Below are 24885 nucleotides of genomic sequence, written 5' to 3' on the forward strand. Positions count from 1 at the left end.
CTTGTTCTCCGAATTTTATCGAGGCACCACCCCACCCATGGCTGGAAGACAGGACAAGTTGTTTGGATTATTTTTTGTTGTTGTTTGCTTTCCCTTACTCACACTGGGAAAGTATAATTTTGCGATGACAAGCATTAAATGGTATGCTTAACACACTTGTCCCTTAGTCATAAGCGCGGTTCAGTAATACAGGCTGCTTTTATGCCCGTCTCCACCTCCAGCCTCACTTTCTCCTTCCCATGACAGTCACGGGGAAAGTAAAGAACTGTCTGCAGTCGCTTCTTCACCGTGACGGTATTCCTCAGCCCTGGGTCATCGGGCAACTGCTCCATTAGCCTCCTCTACCACGAACCTAGCATACATGAACAGGACTCCATCCCAGGGCACTGAGACGCCCTTTGTCATTTGACTTCCCTGTGGCCAAGTCCAGTCCCACGTCCTCCTTTCTTGGTCTACGTGACTTCACTGTCTTCTGCTAGGCTAAGTGCCTCTGGTGTTCTGTGATGTGCGCTCACGCCTGTGCACTCACTCCACTGACACAGGACCTGCTCCTCACGAGCAGGTCGGCCCTTCCATGTTCTCTGCTCTGTGTAGCTACAACGATGCTGATGAAATGTCTGCCTGGACAAACCTATCTTAATTGTGTGGTGTTCTTCTTTACAGGAACTTATAAAAGTTCTCCACACATTCTGAATGCAAATATTCCATAAGAGTCATGAACCGGAAATGTCTTATAGTACTTTTATTCCTGTGCCCGCCGGCTATATCCATGTTAGCTTTCTTACTGCTACTGATGGGGCCTTAGGAAAGTGAGTCGGGAAAAGGAAGACTGTATGATCTGGGAACAGAAATGGCTAAATTAAAAAGATTTGTATCCCCCAAATTTGCTAAAATGATTTTCCCTTTCAGGGAACAGTTATACAGTAATTAAAAGTAGGATTTTTTTACTATTGCCTTACATTCAAAAGAAAAGGCCAGCATTCAGAGGAAAAAAATCCCTAATAATCTATTTCTAGTAATAAAAAACTTCCTTCTGAAGCTGCTGCATCCTAGATCCTAGGAGGAGTCAGTTCAGGAGGTACAGGGGCAGACAGCTGTCTACTTTCTCCAAAGAGCTGGTTTTGAAGGGAATGGAAGGAATCCTTAAATTTGAAGGAAAAAACAAACAGTATTTCTTCTATCTCCTGCCATACCCCAGACTTAACTGTCTGCTATACTGCTGACAGGAAAGGCCCAGGCCACAGACAGTCTCCCCTGCTGCACGAGCCGAGACTCACTTATCCCTACCATGCTCTTTTCCTGCTGACTCAGCAAACACACAGGGAAAAAGCCCCGAGTGTGCATGGGTGGGAATAGCAGCGCTTGGAGGCTTCCTGCCTGGGAACACCATCCGTGAGGGTCATGGAAGTCCCACACAGTTTCAGTTCATAAGAAACAATGTGACTTCCCTTAACAGCAAACTGCTCACATGCAGATTTTCCTTTAACTGCACATCTTCAAAACAGTCCCCATGATGCCTTCTCTATCATGTCAATTTCTAAGACAAGGCTAGATACACCTGGTTATATGGGAGGAGTCAGGAAATACATTTTCAAAAGATGTGGCCTGGCGTGGTGGCGCACGCCTGTAATTCAAGCACTTGGGAGGCAGAGGCAGGAGGATTTTTGAGTTCGAGGCCAGCCTGGTCTACAGAGTGAGTTCCAGGACAGCCAAGACTACACAGAGAAACCCTGTCTCGAAACAAAAAAAATATGTAATACTACATAGCACACGCTTTTTGTTAATCTTTTCTTAAAGCATCTGAAGGTCAGAAGAGCAATTTACACAAACACTGCACACTAAACACTAAACCCAGTTAAATAATGCTCTTTTATTCTAATGTTGAGATTAAAAGGAATATGGTTTTCACACAAAGCAAAACAAATATTCAAATACTATTAAATCCTTAATGGAAATCTACTTAAGAGGAAGATACATAAATTCATGTGAATTTATCTTTGACCAAGGAGATTTGACAAAGATGTCAGTACAATTCTAAAAAGGTCATGTGGACTGATTAAGTCACGTGGCTATTAGTTTACAGGCAAAGCTAGAACCCCAGCAATTGCAGGGTGCTAAATGCATCACAATTTATCTATGCATGAGCTGGAGAGATGGTTCAACAGTTAAAAGCACTGGCTGCTCTTCCAGAGAACCCAAGTTCAATTTCCAGCTCCCACATAGCAGCTCACAACCATCTGTAGCTCAGATCCTACAACTTTTTCAGGTCTCTGTGAACATGAGGCACAGGCATACAATCAGGCATAAAATAATAAATAAATCTTCTTTTAAATTTTATTTCAAAAATTCCTATACATATCATTGTTAGATCTTTTAGAAATAACCATCTACAACTATATATTAGTCTCATCATATATGTATTTATTATGTGGTCAATTTTTAAAAAAGGGATGTGATCTACGAATAAAGTTTAGGCACATAAGTCAAGACTTCAATCAGTTAGAATTGTGTGACAGATTACACAGTCCTTGCTATATTCCTGTGAGACTGTCATTGGTACTACCATTTCAGAGATGTGAATCCCTAAGTAACGATGTTAACTAACTTTCTGAAAGTCACACAATGGCATCCGGATGATACCACACAGACATGGTCATACTTCATGACAAACTGAAAGAACGGTACAAAAATAGGTTACTCTTCTGTGGCAAAGGTGTTCAAATCTACACAATTTTTTTTCCTTATCACAGAATGTGAGAATGTTTGGTCTGTTGGTTTAGTATCTTTACTGAAAGAGTATTGCCCATGCAAAGTTCTTACCAAAGGTCCCTGCTTCATTTTTCTCTCCCTAGGAGTCAACCCAGGGATAACGTTTGCTGAGTCTGTGCCTCACCTGTCCCCAAGTGTTTCTTGACATGCAGCTTGACTTACCACACGTCACAACTAGAGGATGGGGCTCAACTTGACACTTGCAAAATTACCAGGTGAGCCAGGAAAAAAGCCACAAAGGACCTGCACTTTAACATGGCTTACTGGGCTAAGCAGTAGTTTAGAACCAACTAAAACCCACTGAAAACCATCTCTCATTCTGTATACAAGAGCAGCCATGCAGAATAGCACCACAAAGGGAAACCTTGCTGTAACTGATTTAAAATTTTAGTTAATCTCAACACTATCTTTAAAATAGAGAAAGATACACAGGATATTTTAGAAAGATTTGTTAAGCCCCAAATAAAGTACATATTACTTTCCACATTTAATAGTCTCCTTCAAGGTTCACTGAGGCTCCTTGGGAGGCCAAAAGCAACATCTACCTGTTAGACTAGATAACTAATTAGAAAACAATCCTACAAGGGCCATTGTACCATGGATTGACACCCTATAATTTATACAACTTTATTATTCTACTCCATCTGGTAGGTAGGGCAGTGACATATGTTGAGACTTTAATATTTTGTGTCAGAGGGACACACCCCAGTGAACAATAGAGTAGATTCACCCAAGGCAAAAATGCAAAGATTCTGCGCCTCAGCCTTAATCACCCCCATGTGAAATGCACACAAAAGAGCTTCTAAGAGTAAATGGACACATTACACATAGACGACTGTGAGGAAAAATCTGGACTGGGGAACATAGTATGTGACCATCAAGAAATTTGAACATGCATAGTGCAATAGAGAATTTGTAATTCTGCTACATTTTAATACTATGCTAGATTTTAATCTAAAAGTCACACAGAGTATGCTATTTGGTGTACACACACACAAACACACACACAACACACACACACACAAACACACGCTCCCAAAATCGTAGTTTTTCTAACACACACACAGATGCATACAGAGACACACTACACACAAACACATTCTCTCTTTTTCTCTCTCTTTCTCTCACACATTCTCTCTCTTACACACACACACACACATGCTTCCAAAATCGTGGTTTTTCTAACACACACACAGATGCATACAGAGACACACCACATACAAATACACATAATCTTTTTCTCTTTCTCTCACACATTCTCTCTCTTACACACATACACACTCACACATACACATACTACACACAGAGACACACAGACACACATGCCACACACAGACACAAACACAATATATTCTCTGTCATACACAAATTCTCTCTTACACATATACATACACACTACTCTCTCTCATACAAACTACACACAGACACACATACATCACACACATACACAAACACACACACACATTCTCTCACATACACATTCTCTCTCTTATACACATGCACACACACTTCACACACAGCTACACACTACACATAGACACACACACATATGAAACAAAATAACTCAGGGGACTAGATTTCTTTCTTGTAATTCCATGTTTAAAGCTAACGAAGGGTCTGGGGTGACAAATCGCAGTAGAGTCTAGCAAAGGGGTCCTTCCTCGTTCCTCTTAATCGTCATTCTGTACTAAATCCTGTCACAAGCAGGGACTGCCATCCTAGTAAACACAGTCTTTCTACTTTAAAAGGAATCTCAAGTTTTTCTCAATGAATTACCAAGCCATGGGTCATTAAAGGAGGTCCCTAAATTGGCCACAGTCTTTACTAAAAGAATAACATGCTGAAACAGAGTGAAATAGAACCTTTTTCATTTAATGACTGATGTTCCTAAGTAGCAATTATGAAGTCGCAAACCTACACACTTTGGGGAAATGTGAAGGACTGTGGAGACGGTGTGACTTGGTGACTTGCATAGCTGACAGGGAAGAACAGGAGGCTGACTTACTTAGAGGACAAACAAGCCACGCCTACACTTGCTGCATTAAGCTATGGAGCCTGTCAAAGCAGCACACTGGTGATTTATCCTCTCTTTAGGAACCATGGCTGTCTACCACTGAATTTGCAAACTTGACCAGAAGAGGCTTTAACTGCCCACTTGTCTGAGCTCTGTTATAAATCTGGAATTTGTGAATGAAGACATAACCGGGGCCAGGCTGATCCCATGGAACTGGGGAGGTCTGTACTCCAAAACACTAATCCCGATCATGAGCTAAGGCAACTATTGTAAGAAAACACAACAGCAAGCAGATATAGACTGTCTCAAAGGCACAAGCAGGTGGAGAACCACTTGGAAGTGACTTATGCCGGAGGGGTTTTAGTTTTTTATTCTGCTTTGTTTTTTTTGGTTGTTTGATTTGTCTATTTAGTTTTGTTGTGGGGGGGGGGGGGTTGTTGGGTTTTTTTTGTTTACTTTTTGTTTTTAAACAAGACAAGGCTCATACACAGAGACTTCTGATATTCTGATTGAAGACTACCTTTAACATTAAATACAATTACTGGGTATATTATCATTTAATAAGAGAGTTTGTCTATATAATTAAGCCTTAGATAATAATACTATATGGAAGACACAAATCTACCGTGAACACTGGGATAGCATGTGTTCTTCTAGGCTACAATGGCTATACATAGACCCAGGTTGCTAACGTTAACAGCTGAAATACCCCATCCCCAGGAGGGAAAAGGTACTGAATTCTAGTCATATTTGCAATGGCTTTAAAAATCAACGCCTATCTGATTGCTACAACACACAGCCATCATTTCAAGAGAGGACAACGTTGCTCCTTTTTAAGGTTTGCCCCTCAGCTCAGCACTTCTACCATGATTAAAATGACTGGGCTGGCTGTGTTTCCCTAAGAGCACTACCCAAGACAAGATCAAAGTGCCAGTTAATAGCTTAATTGGGTAAATCAATCCAAGTATATATCTAAACCTTGCTAAAGCTGTACTTCTTACCCTTTGAAGGACTTCAAATGCCGATTTGGATCTTCTGAGACAGAAGGGGACAAGACTGCACTACTTTATTAAATCAAAACAGGCCTCTGTGATATGTTCAAGGCAGCATTTAGAGCTGGAGGCTGGAGACAGCAGCTGAATCAGGCCTTTTTAACTTGTAAAGCTTAATAATACCAGCAGCCTCACCACCGGCTGGCAGAGGTATAAATTACTAACCTGTACAAGGATATTTAGGCCAGAAAAACCAGTTTTTAAAAAAAACAGCAAGGAATAGAAGGGGAAAAATTATCAGAAAGGGAGAGACCTTCTGCAGAAGCCACGCTCTGACTTCAGGTGGTGATTTAAAAACCTGTTTTTGTATTATAATCATCAGCACTGCCTTTCCTATGTTACTACTTCACAGAAAGAAAACAATAGATAATAAACATCCATGAAGGTAAATAGACGCTAAATTCATACTGCCCCTTAAACAAAAACCATTCCAAAGCAGAGCTAAAATAAAGTTCTTATGAACTAGTGGGAATTAAAAAATCAGCAATGATCTTCCTCACGTCTGAAATAAGAGTTTGTGAGCTATGAGAGTTTATGTTGTCTACAAAAACAGATGACAAAATGTGCTCATCAGACAACTGAGGGCGTCACTGAAGAAATGGCTTCAGGACAAACTGCAGAGGGGGGAAGCTTCCAGAACATCGCATGCCTGTGCAAGGAGGAAGGCCAGGAGGACAGGGAGGGTTAGCAGGTGGCTGCTCAGTGTGAAGATCAGCGGGCGGCAGGTCGGACAGCCCCTGAGACTCCGCTGGAATGCACTTTCCTTCCCACGAAGCGCACCTCCCTGCTGGAGAGTGCCAGTGCCTGGAGCCAGAATGACATCAGGAAGAGTGGCAATGCTCCAAGGCACAGACTAGAGCTGTGCACCCCTCACATAACCACCATGTCTCCCATGGGACTTGAGAGGCCTTTCACAGCTGCTGCAAAAACCAAATGCCTACTCGCCAGTCTCATCCGTTAAATAAGGGTGACAATATGTTATCTTTAATCATGTACACACACACAAAAAGAAAAGAAAAGAAAAGAAAAAGCAGAGCAACTTTAAAAAGGTTAGCCTGCACATATTTTTTCATGATTTATTTTGTTTGATAATAAACTTGAACACTAACAGAAATGTAAAATCGTTTTTTTTTCTTTTACCATCTTACAGACTTCTATGACTTTGGAATTGGATAAATACTTGACTGCAAATTGTACCTGATAACATATAGTCTGTGTAAATGTTTATGCAGAGCTCCTACAGTATGGCATACCTACACACAGCATACCTAACCACAGCTTATGTGTTAGGATAAACCTAAAAAAAAAAAAACCCACAGGTTAATCTAGCTCTGTTTGGGACTTTTGTCACTTTAGAAGAAAGCTGATCTTTTCTGAAACAAAATAAAACAAAAAATCCAAAACAAAAAACAAAAACCCCAACATTTTCATTTCTAACAATGGTCCCTACATAATCCTCAAAAAACAGAGGTAGAGAATTTGGTGCTTTACTGGTTTACTTCATGGTTTTCTGTGACTGTAGAGCATAAAACTTAGGTAGTGGTAAAGGGATGGATTGTGTCAAAGGAGACACTGATATAATCTCCACGCTCTATTTTTATTGTCTTGGTAAAGGAAACTTCAATTTTCTGCCTCAAGCATTGCTGAGTCTATGTGTACCAATATCCAGTGTTGAAGTAAATACCAGGGTTTATGCTGATACAGTATATTCATTTTCAATAGGTTTTCATGGAGACTCAAAGGATCTTGAAATATGGGGAAGGGGAATCCACCATTTATTTGGCCACTGGGGGAAAAAATTAAGCATCAAGTACTTCTTTAAATCTTGGTGGCAGGGGTTGGAGAGATGGCTTGGAGGTTAAGAGTGCTTCAGACTCATCCTGGGTTAACCCTTGAACTCCAAGTCAGGGGGTAACAACTGCCTCAGTTCTAGGGGATCAGAAACTTTCTTCTGATCTCTGTAACCACCACATATGTGCAGTATACACTTACAGAGACTGAGATATACACGGGAATAAACCTTTGAGACAATCTTTACACCCATTCAGAACGACACAGTGCTAAGGGAGTTGGCTGTACCTAACGTGACTGTTTCCACTTTTGCAGGTAATGAACTGTACAGCCAAGCAAGTCCCACTGCAAACAGCACAAGCGCAGGACATGGGAAGAACTCCACCCTGCACAACAAATTTGACACTATCATCCTGCCAGTGCTTTACCTCGTCATATTTGTGGCAAGCATCCTGCTGAACGGTCTGGCCGTGTGGATCTTCTTCCACATTCGGAATAAAACCAGCTTCATATTTTATCTCAAAAATATAGTAGTAGCTGACCTCATAATGACCCTGACGTTTCCGTTCCGAATAGTCCGTGACTCAGGATTCGGACCTTGGTACTTCGAGTTTATCCTCTGCAGATACACCTCGGTTTTGTTCTACGCAAACATGTATACATCCATTGTGTTTCTTGGGCTGATCAGTGTTGATCGCTATCTAAAGGTGGTAAAGCCTTTTGGTGACTCTCGCATGTACAGCATAACGTTCACCAAAGTTTTATCAGTTTGTGTCTGGGTGATCATGGCTGTTCTGTCCTTGCCAAACATCATACTGACTAACGGTCAGCCCACTGAGGAAAATATTCATGACTGCATGAAACTTAAAAGCCCTTTGGGAGCCAAGTGGGATATGGCTGTCACCTATGTTGACAGCTGTTTGTTCGTGGCTGTGCTGGTGATTCTGATTGGATGCTACATAGCCATCTCTAGATACATCCACAAATCCAGCAGGCAGTTCATAAGTCAGTCGAGCCGGAAGCGAAAGCACAACCAGAGCATCCGCGTGGTCGTGGCAGTGTTTTTCACTTGCTTCCTCCCGTATCACTTGTGCAGAATCCCCTTTACCTTCAGTCACTTAGACAAGCTCCTAGATGAGTCGGCACACAAAATTCTCTACTACTGCAAGGAAATGACACTTTTCTTGTCCGCATGCAATGTGTGCCTGGATCCGATCATTTATTTTTTCATGTGTAAGTCATTCTCAAGAAGGCTATTCAAGAAATCAAACATAAGAACCAGGAGCGAAAGCATCAGGTCACTGCAAAGTGTCCGAAGATCAGAAGTGCGTATCTATTATGACTACACCGATGTGTAGGGACTACAGACCAGGGGGCCTTTTTCTGTTGGAATCAGTGTGTAAAACAGTGTAAATAAATGTTTCTTTTTATTATCCTGGCTGAAGCTCATCAAAAACACAGATATTAAAAAAAAAGAAAGAAAGAAATGGCAAGATATTGGGGCATAACTTGAAGCAAAGAAAAAATTAGGAAACAAAAAGAATTGTGGGATATATTAGAGTCTGCAGAGATCCAATATATCCCACAAGGAGCCAGCTGGTGAGTGGCAGGTGACCATCTGCACCTGCCTGCTGGAACTCACTCACTGCTGCTATGAAGTCACTTATGTAGAGAACTCATGATAGAGAATTGTTGATGTTGAATATTTGAAAAATAATTAAGAGGCCTATGAGTTCTAGCGATCTAGTGCTCTTTGGCCATTTCTCCTCAGTGCGCTCATCGATGTATCAGGCAGGCACATGTGTAGTTGGTACAGTGGGAGCATGGCCGAAGGGATTCACAGTACACGTCATAATGGTACCCCCAACTCACTCATTCTAAATAAGCTATTTTAGAGAAAGAAATGGGATTGGATATCATAAAAGTTTCTGCTATAACATCCATCTGCCAGTATTTCATCCTGGATGACAGTTTTATGATATATTTAAATGCTCGTGTGATAAAAGCAGAGAAGAAAATATGGAGGCCTAGCTAACAAACATATTCAGTTTACCCAATAGTCATTAGTCACTCGTTTTAACAAAAATTACATATTAATAAAATATTCTTCCCAGTAGTGTATACCCAACAAGAATATCAGTAGTTTAACTCTGCAACTGTAAAATGAAAGATGCAGTTCACTAAATTATATCAAAAAGCCCAAGGGCAGTCATTTAAATGCCGGGCTATTTTCTCTTTGCCAATAATGTACCTTTGACCAACTTTGTTTCTCAAAGTTGTATTTGTATTGCCAGAGGGTCACATATGATTTCATATTTAAAAAACAAAACAAAAAAGTATTGCATTTATTTCTTTTGTGTGTGGGGTGTGGCATTTATGCATGCTACAGTCTTCACGTGAATGTCAGAGGGCAACTTACTGGAGTTGGTTCTCTCCTCCCAAATGTGGGGTTTAGGACCTCACTCAGGTCCTCAGGCTTAGAAACAAGTGCCTTTATTAGCTGAGACATCTCTCCAGCCCCTGTTCTATTTTTAGCACTGTACTGTAAGCTACAGAAAACCTTAACAGGAAGACTTAAAAAGGAGCCTGCTGATTAAAAACACTGTATGACAAGAAAGATGGTTCAGTGGGTGAACGAACCTGAAATCCAGATGAAGTTGGGCATGGCAGCATGCCCCAGCAATCTCCATTCTCCTACCGCAAGACAGGAGACAGAGACAGGAGAATGCCCAGAGACTACAGCCCAGCCGGCTGGGCACATGCCCCAGCCAATGAGAAGGGCAAACACTCTAGGCTGCTCTCTGACCCTCACGTGTATGCGGTGATGTGCATGCCTGCATTTATATAAGCACACGTGCATATATAAGGACACACACACACACAAATTGTTTAAAGGGAGTACTATAGCAAACAGATAAAACACACACATATAACTGGCTATTGCACTTCAGTTACACTGTAGCAAACTGCACAATTCTGAGACTTGAGCAGCAGCACATGACTTCCATCACCAGACACAGAAGCAGTGTAAAGGTCTAACCCACTGAGGAAACAGGCCGATTTTAGCAGAGGGCTCTGTATGAAAGGAGGTAAACGATCTGATAACTTTTATCAAACTATTACTCTCTCAAGATTTCAGCACCCTAAATGAAATGATTCTTCGGGTAAGTTAATGTTATAGACAGTGTTTGGTCACTGGCGTAGTTACCCAGCCCCCAATGTGTGATACTAAGTAGGTCAACACAGGTATGTTTTAGCTCAGGTGCTGAGGGCAGATGGGAGACCAAGGCCTGCTGCTGCTGCTTTCTGCAGGATGAGCAGGAGGAGGCTCGGCTACCTTAGCATGAAGGAAGAGCAATACAGCTGCCGGAAGGTCCTGCAGTCGAGCCTCTCCTCTCCCCCTCTGTTTCTCTCTACCACGGCTCAGCGCCTAGTCAAAGCGCTCCGGAACAACGTTACAAGCTTCAGTATTGGTGGACATTGTTAAATGTCTTCTAGATCCTCAGGACCAGAAATGACATCTTCCCTGCATCAGCTGGTCAACACTGCAGCCCACCAGGTTTTCTAGCCCAGGCTTCAGCTCAGTTGTGATTCTAAACCTTTAAAAGTATCTTAAATCTGATTTGCCAACTCTAAATTGGCTACCCCTGTGGTTATTGGGTGCATTTAATGTGAGGTGGGTCTTATTTCTCAGAAATGGCATTGTTGAATCAGTGGCACAACTCAACAAACAACACTGACTGGCGAAAGAGTGGGCAGAACCATTCTCATTTAAAGAAGCCATATTATAAAATCAATCGAAATTGCAGCTCCTATTTTGTATCAATACCCAAAAATGACTTATCCAGGACAAACGCTGAACGACTTATAGAACAGTAATAACAGTAGCACAATTGACAATGCTAGAGGTAGAGAGCAGCGCACAGTGTTCTATTCAAAGTGAAGAAATTATGAATTCTGTTCGGCGGCTTTCTAAAATGGTAGTTCTAAAGTACCCTCAAATAGCAGACAGAATATTACTCAGGCCTTTTGAGTTAGATGGGTTGTGAAACCTCCTTTTGAAATTGTTGGGAACAGAAAGATTTCAGATTTCAAATGCTGGGTATTTGTACACAGATGACAGGAGAGCTTCAGGATTTTCTAACTTATAATCCCAAGTTCATTTTGCTCCATGTGCAGCCTCCCATGCATCCTGGGACTACTCCGAGGCTGGGGTCTGCTCTGTGCTTCTGCCCGGCTGCAGCCTATCACATGGCGGCCCTTGTGCTGTCACAGCAGACTTTAAAGCCTTTCAGATTTCTGACTCTGGACTAGGGATGGATACCTGCCAAATGTGTAGGTAAAATTTTACAATACAGGAATACATACCGTATTCATTCTTTCTTAAATAGAGAAGTTTAAAATGAAACTTTAGTATTATTTTTTTTAAAAAAAATTGAAGAAACTGATCTCACATACTAACAGTTAAATTGATTAAACCACTTCATAACTTCTTAATTCTCACTATAAACACTATGCCAGTATTTCATTCTCAGATAAAACTTCAAAGACACAGTGCCTAGGAAAACACATTAATTTAGATAAAATACTTAAGATAGAATTTGTGTGTGAGTGCGTGTGTGTGTGTGTGTGTGTGTGTGTGTGTTTGTGTATGTGTGTATGAGAGAGAGAGAGAGAGAGAGAGAGAGAGACAGACAGACAGACAGAGACATGTAAAATTTATTGGCTTAAACTGTACAACTGCAGTAGGAAAATATATCTGAAAAAGTAAAGACAAGACGCATTAAAATCTGATGAGTAATTCAATGTTCTAAACATATCTATCTATCTATCTATCTATCCCTGTCTCTCTCTGTCTCTCTGTCTCTCTGTCTCTCTGTCTCTCTGTCTCTCTCTCTCTCTCTCTCTCTCTCTCTCTCACACACACACACACACACACACTCCACAGGAAGCTAACTAACAAATCAATAAACACCTGGCACATGTACACAAAGGAGCAATGTGTTCAGCATCGTGTAAAACAACCTTTAATCATCCCTAATGGTGTCTAACAGGAAACACTCCTAAGAGGGGCCATTCTGGAATCTGAACTTGGAAGCTGCAACAAAGCAGCTCAGGCTGATCTTAACCTCCAGCCCCACCTAGTGGTAAAGCTCGCCAACCTTGTGTTCTGTGTCCCAGCCCTTCATGTTTCCTAGTAGTTAACCTGGAGCAGCCACCTTGAGCAGAGTGAGCAAGAAATGTCTGAGAAGAGCAATCAATGCCATCAAGAAGTTAACATGTGTGCAAAAAGAAACAACGACTAAAAGACTCAAGCCACCTGGGGACTTGATTGAAGCACAGTGCAAATACTGACTGCTCTTTCCGAATTAACAAAGAAAATTTCTCAACAATAAATCAACCCTGCTTTTCAAACATTGTTGTATGCTTTGAACAGTGACTACCTTTTTCTTAAACGTTCATACTGTAAGACAGACTGACCACCTTTTCTGTCACAGGGAGAGCCGCCACCCTCCTATCAGACACTGAGTCTGGTATATTTTGAACCATTGTATATTTTGTGCTTTCAATACCATGAAATGAGCAGGCACTCCTTGGGTCAGGTTTCCAGTGCACGCTCATCATTCTATCACACTGCCCTCATCGATGCCCCAGAAGTCCCTAAACCGATGAAATCATCTGGCAGAGTACAATCATCAGTTGCAAAGCTGACTGCTAATTTTAGTTCAGTTTTATTTTCTTATATTATTTTCATTTTATTTCAGTTTCACATCTCAGACTGTCACTTGTCATTCTCTTAAGGCACATTCATCCTCTGATGCTCAGTTCTTCCTCCAACGACCTATTTTTAAAATACCCTGTTACTCTTGGCAAATGGCCACACAGGCACCACAAAGCTTTAGTTGGAGTGCCAGTAACTTTTCTGTTGCTGTTGCATCACAACCAAAGAAACCAATGGAGAAAAGTGGATTTGGACTTATGTTTCCAGAAGATTAGTTTACTGTGGTAGGAAACCATGGCAACCACAGGCTAACACAGCAACGGGAACAGGAAACTGGGATCTCGTATACTTTACTGTAAACACGAAGCAGAGAGGGTGGGTGTACCAGATGCAGCGCATGACTCTATAAACTCTATACGGTCTCAACGTCTGCCCCAAGTGGCATACTTCACCAGCAAGGGTATGCCCCTAACCTCCTCAACAAGACCTCCAACTGGGCCCCTGTACTCAAATGCTGAACCTACAGAGGACATGTCTTACTCAAGTCACCACTGGGGGTGGCTAAGCATAAAAAATAGAGTAGACTTCAGTGTGGAAGATAAATTCTGTATTGATAAATGTATTTTTTCATCCATGAGGAAGTCTAAAGCCTTGTTAGCCACAAGAAGCAGGGGACAAGCCTTTACTGTGAAAGACTGCTTCCTACTTTGAATATACTAATCGCCAAAACCAGCCATTGAGCCCTACAATGGTAACGTATTGTACAAGGTTTCGTCTAAGGTATTGATGTCTTTAATGAGAAATCTGGTATAGTTTCCTGAAAAATGACAATCAGCAGGACATTTCTGGAGTGTAGGTAATATGGAAGCCCGGCTCTGCCACTGCTAAGTCCTAGTGTAAACATGGAACAATGTTTAAACAAGCATCTGTTTAAATCCTGTTGTTGCATAATCATAAGAGTGATATGAAGAAACTAATCAATGAACTGATTAGTCGATTCCAAAGTCTGTGCTATTTACACGACTGTACAACCTTTCCTTGAATGCGACCAACAGGGCCATTGTTTACCTGGCACGGTCGTCCTTTCTCCTCACTGCCCTTAGGAGCCTCTAGTGGAAGCATCCAGACCACCCAGGACCTGTGGTGAAGCCATGCTCTGTAGAGCCTGACCCTGCAGGCCTAGTTCAGGCCTGTGGGCAGCTTTCCAGTCCCACAGAGGAGCAGGGAACCTGAGCGGACACAGATCCTGTTATTTGCAGCCATGACTTGAAGCTGATGGCACAGCTACAGACAGCAACACATCCAAGGCTGACCACTGCTGTGATTTTTCTGCCTCCGCCTGCCTTCTGTGTGCCTGCTTCTCAGACTTTAACACTACATGGTTATATGCTGATAAGGTTCAAATAGTTCACATTTACTGAACACCCCATACACACCCTGGTGTCAACTTCGTAGCCCAGTTAATCCCCACAGCCAACTCATTGGGAAAGACTAGTATCATTCCCAGTCATAACATAGGTGACTTACCCCAAGGTCACACACTAAAAAAGGTTTTGGTGATATTGTGCCCATCAATTTGTCTCCAAAATGCTTAAGGCATTAAGAAAAGAATTTTACAGCTTGGCTGCTTATATAAGCAACTATTAATAATACAAGTGGATTATTAAGATGTGCAAATAACATTTGGGTTTGAGTTAGGAAGCTTATTTTTATTTATTTTTATGCCCTCAAAATTATCCTAAAATTTACTGTCAAAACACAGATACTTCTAAGTAAATGTCACTGAGCTAGCACAGCAACAGAAGTGGACGAGGAACAGCACTGAGCACACAGGATTCCATGCTTAAAATACGGATGTAGAAGCACGTCCACATCAGCACTGTGTAACTTGTACATATGTGCCCTGGGACAGGAAAAAGGACCTCACTGAATCTAGACATTCCCTCAGCGAGATTCTACCCCGTGAAGAGTGACAGACCTCCTGCAGAGAGGTCCCTGATTCCCTTTATGCCACAGATGGGATCTGAATTTATTTTCATATGATGGCACATGGCATAACTATAGGAAGTCTGTGTCCCAGATCCAGGAGTGGTGGCACACACCTTTAATCTGGGCCATTCCTTCTGCTGGAGACCTACATAAGGACACTGGAAGAAGGAAGACACTCTCTTCTTCACCTGCCTGCCTTGTGGGACTGTGCAACTGCTTGATCCGTGGACTTCCATTCACAGCTGCCGCTGACCATTGTTGGGGAGTTGGACTACAGACTGTAAGTCATCAACAAATTCCCTTACTATATAGAAACTACTCATAAGTTCTGTGACTCTAGAGAACCCTAAGACAGAAGTTGATACCAGGAGTTGGGTATTCCTATGACAACCTGACCATGTTTTGGGGTAGGTCTCTTGAAGAACTTTGGAACTTTGGGCTAGAAGAGCCATTGGTGGTAAGAGCTCTGTGGGATGTTCTATAGGAGCTAGGAAGACAATGTTGAGAACAGTGCAGAAGATGGAGGCCTGGCTTGTGAAAGTTCAGAGGGAAGATTAAAGACTCTTATCAGGGCTGTTGCTAGTTTGACTGTGAAGATTCTGTGGTTTTGGTTAGCTGGGGCTGAAGAATCAGCTGTGATTAACAAGATACTAGAACTATGAAAGGGAAACCTTTGCATTACTGGGACCATTGCTGCTGGTTAGCTGCAGCTAAGAAATTAGTGGTGATTACGAAAGGCCAGCATCATTAAGGTAAAATCTGGGGAGTGTTTTCTGAGAGCACAAAGAAGCTGTGTTCCAGAGATAGCCAAGGTTGCACCTTGTGCTGCAGTGGGACTTGGTGTAAGAGTCACCCAGGTGGTACTGGTTTTTGAAGGCATGAAGGAGTCATGAAGAAGAGCTGAGGCTTGGCACTGTGAGAGGCTGCAGAAGGCCATTGGTGAAGGTGCAGCCTCAGTGGCAATTGATGGCTAAGGACTGAAGGGATCATGAAAAGGCGTTGAGGCTTGGCACCATGAAGAGCCTGTGAGAGGCTTTTGGTGAAGCCTGGTTGCAGTGCTTTGGAGATGCCAGTACCATGAGAAGACCACCAAGAACAGCAGCAGTCCTGGAGTATAGGCAGCTGGAGCCTAGAAGACAAGGTGTGTGCTACAAAGAACAGAGAGCCAGAGAAGTGACCCAAGCCTTTGGAGGAATCCATAAGATCATAAGTGAATCCCAGACATTGCACAGTTAGAGTTTGATTTTGACTTTGATTGTGACTTTTCCCTGATACTTTTCCCTCTTGAAGGAAGAAAGTGTTTTAGTGGAGCCCACAGATAAGAGACTTTGAATTGTAAAAAAAAAAAAAAAGACTGAATTTTAAAAGAGATTGGATATTTTAAAGGGGTTGAAATTGTAATAAGTAAGAATTTGTAAAGACTGTGGGACTCTTAAAGTTATTCAGATCTTGGGGAAGAATAAGAAAAGGGTTGAAGCTTAATAGCGATGTGTTTGTTGGTCAAGTTGACAAAGGGTCAATTGTACTGGCTGGTTTTGTGTCAACTTGACACAGGCTGGAGTTATCACAGAGAAAAGAGCTTCAGGTGAGGAAATGCCTCCATGAGATCCAGCTGTAAGGCATTTTCTCAATTAGTGATCAATGGGGGAGGGCCCCTTGTTGGTGGTGCCATCCTTGGGCTGGTAGTCTTGGGTTCTATAAGAAAGCAAACTGAGCAAGCCAGGGGAAGCAAGCCAGTAAGAAACATCCCTCCATGGCCTCTGCATCAGCTCCTGCTTCCTGTCCTGCTTGAGTTCCAGTCCTGACTTCCTTTGGTGATCAACAGGAGTATGGAAGTGTAAGCTGAATAAACCCTTTCCTCCCCACCTTGCTTCTTGGTCATGATGTTTGTGCAGGATAGAAACCCTGACTAAGAGAGTCTGTGATTCCCTTCATGTCCTAAGTGGGTTATGAACATAGTCCCCTATGATGTCACATAGCATATATACTCTAAATTTTTATTCTCAACTGAAAGGCATACCTTCTGATAGGTTATACATTATGCCCATACATTCTTATCCAAACCACCCAGCTTTTTCTTGCTATAAACTTATGACCTGAAGCTGGATAATTTATAAACGAAAGTGGTGCTAACAGACCTAATGGTCGGAAAGTCCCAGATGAAGGGGCCTATAGATTTCTCAAAGACAACACATTAGGGAAGAAATCTGAATGACAGATGTTGGGGAAACACAACAGTTCACCAGATAAAGTTGTTTCACCATCCCTGAGACTCACACAAAAGCAGAAACAGGATGTTTCTTTAAAGGTCCATTCTAACCAAGAAATTTTAGCTTCTTTTTCACCCAGATTAAACTAACCAGTCCCGACAAAGCAACTTGCCAGTTTTCCTGTCACATGTTTCTAGTCCCAACATAGGAGAGATAGAAGCTGGAGAGTTCAAGGTCGTCTGTGACTACCCAGGAAGTTGGAGGCCAGCCTGGACTCTATGGGACCAGCTCAAATGACAAAAAGTACCCCAAACTACAAAGAAGATAACTAAGGAGAAGAGTAATCTGTACAGTATTAATTGAAGAAACCCACACACAGAATCTAGAATTATGTGCTTTGCCAGTATCAGTTAGCTGAGGAAAAAGAAAATTGCTTCTAAACAATACGAGACAGCACACACCCTGGCTTGTGATCACTGAAGCACTTCCTCTAATTTGCAGTTAACCCTCAGGCAACTTCCTGAAGTCTCCACAATGCAAACTTGCAGAGCCCTGCCCCTCCCACACAAGGCCACAGAGGGACAAGCAGGCTCTATCATCTTGGACAACTCTTGAGTTTATCTCCTACATAACTTCTTCAGTTTCATCCCAACTGGGGACTTTTCTGGGCGACTTTTCAAAGCTTACTTTCAAACATGTTCCATCCCCTGATCAAAAACATCAGCAGTGAGAGTCCTAATAAATAAACCATCACACCAAGGGCTGCATTACCCTCCCCAATCTGTAGCAGATTGTATTGTTAAGCAAATCTGGCTTCAGACCCTTACACAACAAGCTCTGAAGTGCAGAGGCAGGAACAGAGGATCTAACACAGGAGGATGACCCTCACTGTCTGCAGACTAATTTTATGCCTGCCCTTCCCTTCACTGACAGAGCAGAGCACTCAGTGATCAGTCCTTCTTCCCACAATAGGTTCCTAGCACATTCACTAAAAAGTCTCTTAAGTACTTCCTGTAGTACTGGACACAAGAAATCAAATCAGACAAGTCATCAAGAACAGTCACTGCCCATCCTAGCTAAGAATGATTCCAAAACAGAGGTCCCCTTGGAAGTAACCAAACACTTCCAAATATGGTGACAATTGAGTTCTGTCTAGGGATCCAAGCAGATAAGTCAGAAACATCATGTTTCTCCTTAAGTTAAAACACAGAACACCTACTTCTGATTTCCTGACATCTTTTTCTAAAAGGACGTACAGAGATGAAATGCATGTGCGCTAGTTTCTGGTTTGTAACCATTAAGGTTCTCAACTTTGAACTTTTGCTAACATCACGGCTTGAACTTGGTCAGATCCCAGAAACCCCAAGATCCTGCTGGAGTGGCATCTGGCTGGCATTCGAGTAACGCTGTGCCTCATCAGTACCCATATCCAATTTAGGCTCTGTGAGCTGTGCATTACCATGTAAAGGCCCCACACAGGGATCATATTATAAATTGACACCTTTCAGTCTGCCAGAAGAAGGTGGAGGTACTATATCAGACATATCAGACGGAGAGACAAACTGACAGCAGATTCCTAAGGCTGTCCATCTTTAGCGAGCTATTATTTGACAACACAAGACTTCTATCATGAGGCAGAGATAGAAGAATGCCCTCATTCCTCGTTACTCCAAGCCAACAGGTTTCTGCAGGTCTTAGTGCGTCATACAAAGCACAGCCATTCTCTGCATGTGATGTGTCACAGCAAGGCTAGACTTTTTAGAAGCACATTTCACATTACTTTAACAGACATCCTTAAAATGCCACAGCATGTGGAATCAGGAAGACCACAGCATGACATTTAAGACCCTATGCCTATACCACAGAGTGCTCATAGTTCTTTCAATTCCATGTCTCCAGTCAGGAATCCACAAACAGCAGCTACCCTTCCATAAGCACTGCACACACTGGAGTCAATGTTTAAACTTTGCTTCCTGGGACTACTACAGTTCATGCTGGGCCTTGCCCCTAAGCCTCTGTATCCTTAACCCAGTGTGTTTCTCAACGCCTGGTGGACGCCTATCTATATAGACCCAAGCACCAACACACGTGCACTACCATAACCACACAGCAACAAAGTCTTTTTTAAAAGAACTTTTAGAAAACTTAACTTGGGCCAGTAAGATGGGTCAGCTGGTAAGGGTGTGTGTGTTCAGGCTCGTCCACCAAAACGCAATCCTTGATCCCACAAGGTGGCAGCAGAGATCCAACTCCTAAAAGTTGCCTGACTTCCAGACACGAGTGGTGGAATGGTTATGCCTACACACACACACACACACACACACACACACTCTTTATAAAACATTACATGATTCGATAAATGGATACTATGTGGTTAAAATTACATCATCAGAACATGAATATTTATATAACTGTTCACTATCAGAGACTAATGAAACTAATCAGTTACTAATACTAAAAAGCTAAGAGAAAAACTAAGGTCTAGAATACTCACACACACACACAAAAACAGTCTCCAAAACAATGCATGTGGTTGGGGCAAAGTGCATCTCAATTCACTGCAGCAACTGGCAGCAACAGGCCAGTAACAATGAAACTGTTTCCATACTTGAAAAAAAAAAGGTTTACAAATTATGTAACATCAGGAATGCTATTTCAGAGGCTGGGAATGTGGCTCAGTTGGTAAAGTGCTTGCTCTGCAAGTGTGTGTAGCTCAGTTCAGATCCCAGCATACATATGAAATGCCAGGCCCAACAGTACACACTTGTAGCCCGCCTCATGGGAAACAGTGCCAAGAGCATCCCTGGGCCTCCCTGGGCAGCTGGTCTAGCCAAGCTGTGATTTCTAGACTTAGTGGGAGATTCCATCTGAAAAATTGAAGTGAAGGCTGATTGAAGATGAAGCTTGGGCTTTCATACAATGAGACACATATCCACCCATGTGAACACATACGTACACACACACACATGTACTCGCACGCGCGCACACACAAGTACTCTCGAGCACAAACACATATGTACACATACACACATGAAACACAAACAGGGCTGGTGCTAAAGCTCATTAGTGAACCAATACTTAGCTTTTTAGGAGTGCTTGGTCTTGGTCACAAGCACTGCTGAAACCTGCTTCCCTGCCCCCCACCCCGCCCCCAACCCACACCAAATAATCACAAATAATTGTAAAGGCTTTTAAGTAAAAAACCAAGATGGAACATTTATAGAACCAGAATGTAAAAAGGAAAGTTGTTATGAGCAGTTGATGGCCAGATAAGGAAGGACTGGAAACAATAATAGACATATTTTGAGATTCCATGTGTTAAAAGCTCTCTGTTTGTAGTATAAATACACAAGGGATATTTATATATAACCAGTCTTATTACTAACAAGGCAGATCCGCTGCCTGGAAACAGTACAACTGTGAGCATGTCCTGTTGGGTGAGTCAGTAACAGGGCGGGCTGAGGGGGTGGAAGTTTGGAGAAAAAAATAAACAGGAGTGAACTTGAATGTCACAATTCCACAAAAGGAAATGGGAAGATGTTCAGGGAACAAAAACTGTTTAACACAATTCAAAATATTATAAACAGACAAAAAATACTCATTTTAACTTTCTTTTCCCTTTTTGATAATGAGTGTCTCAAAGAAAGGGACCATGTTCTCTATTATTTTATAGTTTATATACTATTTATTTAGTGTGTGTTAGTTAAAATAGAATTATATTATGTTCCATCCTTCCTTTCCTGCTTCTAATCCTTCCCAGAAACCTTCTCTCAAACCCCTCCTCAAGTCAATAGCCTAAATGGGCTAGGATCTAAATAGTGAATTCTCAATAGAAAAAAAAAAAAAAGAAAGAAAAAAGAAAATGGAAAAGAAACATCTCAAAAAAAAAAAAAAAAGAAAAAGGTTTATTATCCTTAGCAATTAGGGAAATGCAAATTTAAAAACTTCAAGATTTCATCTCCCTCCAGCCTTAGTTGGATAAGACCAACTAAACACATAACAGTAAAGGCTGGTTGGATTGGGGTGGGTAGGTGGGGGGGAGAACCCTAATGCTGCTGAGGGGAAGCCACCTGGTGCAGCACTCGGAGTCAGGCTGGGGAATCTTAAAAAACAACCTAAAGCTTCCTTGGCCTGTGTCCTAAGGACTCGGTATCCTATTCCACAGGTGCACTCAGCCATGCTTGTTGCTGCCCTATTCACAACTAGGAAACCGAAACAATCTAAGTACCCTTCAAAAGAAGGATGGGCAACGAAATATTACTCAGCTATAAAGAAAAATAAAATCTTCAGATAAATGGATGGACCTAGAACAGATAATACCAAGTATTCAAAAACTGAATGCACCAAAGATAAATTTTGAAAGGAACTCAAGATGAAACTGAAAACTCAAAAAAGGAATTAGAAATGTATGGGAAAGCCATACAAACAGAATGGATCAAATACAAGAAAGGGTATTAGAAACTAAAGATAAAATACAATTAGACCACACAAACAAAATTATGAGAAAAAAGTAAAATGCACTATAGGAATATGCATAAATTGAGAGATACCATGAAAAGATCCAATATCAGATTATAGATACCAAAGAAGAACTCCAAGTCAATGGCACAGACTATTCGCCAAGATAGTAGAGGTATGCTTTTCAAAACCCAGGAAAGACAAACCCCCAGAGATGTAAGTAGCATACAGAACACCAGTTAGAACTAGAAAGGAAGATACTCACAGATGGTCACAGTTAAAACACAGCACATGCAGAACAAAGAGTCTGGAAAGCTTCAAGAGAAAGAACACAAGTCACATGTAATGAAAAAACCATCAAAATAATAACCTTTGATTTCTCAGAGGAAACAAAAAGCTAGAATAGCTTGGATCAATAGCCTGGATCGGTGTTAACATGGATCAATAGCATGGATGCCAACAAAGACTACTGAATCCAGCAAAACCTTCTGCCATAATTGAAGGTGAAAGAAAACTTTCTATGATACACACACACACACACACACACACACACACACACACACACACATATCCATGCCCATCAAATGAGCCCTAGAAAGAATACTGGAACTGGGTGGTGGTGGCGCACGCCTGTAATCCCAGCACTCTGGGAGGCAGAGGTAGGCGGATTTCTGAGTTCGAGGCCAGCCTGGTCTACAGAGTGAGTTCTAGGACAGCCCAGACAGGGGCCAAACAGAGAAACCCTGTCTCGAAAAAAAAAAAAAAACAAACAAAACAAAACAAACAAACAAACAAAAAGAATACTGGAAAGAATTCTTCTGACTGAAAAGAAGGGTAAGTGTTGAGAAAAGACCATAGAAAGAAAACAAGTGATATAATTACTGAAACATAAAAGATAACCAAGAAGACAAACAACAAAACAACAAGAAAAGGCCAGGAACCAACACACACCTTCCAAAAGTAAACATTAATGGCCTCAACTCTAAATGGACAAAGAAACAAAATTCATCTGTCAGTTGTACACAAGAAACTCATCTCAACTTTAAATATAGGCACTACCTTAAAACAAAAGGATGGAAAAAGTATTCCAGGCAAAGGGAATCAGGGAGGTAGCAGGTATAACTATTCTGCTATCTGATGAAACAAAATTCAAAACTAATAGAAAGAAATGAAGAAAGATACTTACTTCTATCAAGGGAATAATTAACTATTATAATAGACATTATATTCCTGAACATAAATAGAGCAAACTCTGGCATACTCAATTTAATAAAAAAGTGTTTTACTGGAATAAAAGACATAGATTAACTTCAATTTAGTAATAGTAGGTGATTTCAATACCCCACTTCCCTCTAGAAAACATTAAACAGAAATGATAGAATTAAATGACATTATACATCAAATAGAACTTACAGAATTATCCACCCAAATACAAAGGACTACGTATGTGCATACTTATGTACATACATGCATACATATATGCATACGTATGCTCAGGAGCACATGGATATCTTCTTAACAATAAACTACATACTGGGTACAAAGCAAATATAGAGAAATTCAAGAACACTGAAAGAACTCCATTTATTATATCAAACCACAATAAAACTTATAATTAATAAACAAAGCTCTGGTAAGTATATAAACACATAGAAATTAAATATTATAAAATGATGGATGGATAAAAGAAACAATGGGAAAAAAGGAACATTTACAAATCTGTGATTAAGTGAAAATGCCACACATGATCACAAAACCTCTAGGACACATTAAAAGCAGTCCAAGAGGGAAATGTATAGCTCTGGGTGCCTATATTAAAAATTATCACAAATTATTATTATTTAATAAAGGCAGATTAACACTTTCACACTTACTGTAGGAAAACAATGTTCCTCTAATACTAAACCCAGGTTAAGATATAAGAACAACTCTCCCAAACTATAAGCAAATATCCACAACAAGCATCAGTACAATAATCCTCAAGAACATCCTTAAAAATTACATAACAAAACAAAAAGATAATCTACCACAAACAGGTTGGCTTTATTCCATAAATGTAATGATGTTTCAACATATGTAAATCAATAAATATAATAAGTCATATAAATAGATTTAAAGACAAAAATACCATGATCATCTCATTAAAAAAAAGTGGTCTTTGACAAAATTCAGTGCCTTCAAGATAAAAGTCCTAGAAATAATAGGAATCTCTAGAGGTAGCACCCCTCAACATAAGAAAAGATGTTCATATGCAATATGTTGACTCTCATACTCACACACATACACATACAGATACAATATCCAAACTCCTTTTCAGTATAGTGTTTGAAGATCTAACTAGAGTAATAAGAAAAAAAATTAAGAAATTACAGCATTTTAAATAGAAATGGACATCTTTATCCCTATTTGCAGATATGCTATTATACAACAAATTACATTTGTAATCCCCAAAATTACAGCAGAAAACTACAAATTATCAACAATTTCAACAAAGTAGCAGGATACAAAATCAGGTTACAAGATTCAGTAGCCTTTCAATATACCAATAACACACTGATAAAAAATATCACAGAAACACTCTCATTTACAATAGCCTTAAAGAAATTAAAATACTTGGGTCTAAACCTAACCAAGGTTAAAGAAAGACCTCTATGGCTTTAAGTCTCTGAAGAAAGAGATTGAGAAAAACACTGAAGAATACAAAGAAGTCTCATGTTCACAGCCTGGAAAGATCAATATTATGAAAATGACCATTCTCCTAAAAGCAACTTACAAGCACAATGCAGTTCCAATCAGAGTTCCTACAACACTCTTCACAGTGAAAGGAGAAAAGAAAGAAAGAAAGAAAATGCTAAAATCCTATGAAACCACAGAAGACCC

At 40.9% G+C, this 24885-nt stretch overlaps 2 protein-coding genes across 11 annotated transcripts in view; one reads left to right on the top strand and one right to left on the bottom strand.

The window, feature by feature from the left end:
* Positions 1-24885, bottom strand: part of Med12l (mediator complex subunit 12L) — a 307885-nt gene that overhangs the window by 127141 nt on the left and 155859 nt on the right. The window lies entirely within an intron of this gene.
* Positions 2951-8984, top strand: Gpr87 (G protein-coupled receptor 87). The gene is made up of 2 exons (XM_052180465.1): positions 2951-2984; positions 7942-8984. Exons 1-2 carry the CDS (start codon positions 2951-2953, stop codon positions 8982-8984), a joined length of 1077 nt encoding a protein of 358 aa, XP_052036425.1.

Source organism: Apodemus sylvaticus, chromosome 4 (genome assembly GCF_947179515.1).
Source record: "Apodemus sylvaticus chromosome 4, mApoSyl1.1, whole genome shotgun sequence".
Lineage (NCBI taxonomy): Eukaryota > Metazoa > Chordata > Mammalia > Rodentia > Muridae > Apodemus > Apodemus sylvaticus.

What these genes read in the sequence shown, in the direction of transcription:
- Gpr87 (XM_052180465.1), top strand. Translation starts at nt 2,951, where the DNA reads ATGGGGCTCAACTTGACACTTGCAAAATTACCAG. An exon ending in GACACTTGCAAAATTACCAG is followed by an intron (nt 2,985 to 7,941) that starts GTGAGCCAGGAA and finishes CCACTTTTGCAG; the next exon opens with GTAATGAACTGTACAGCCAA.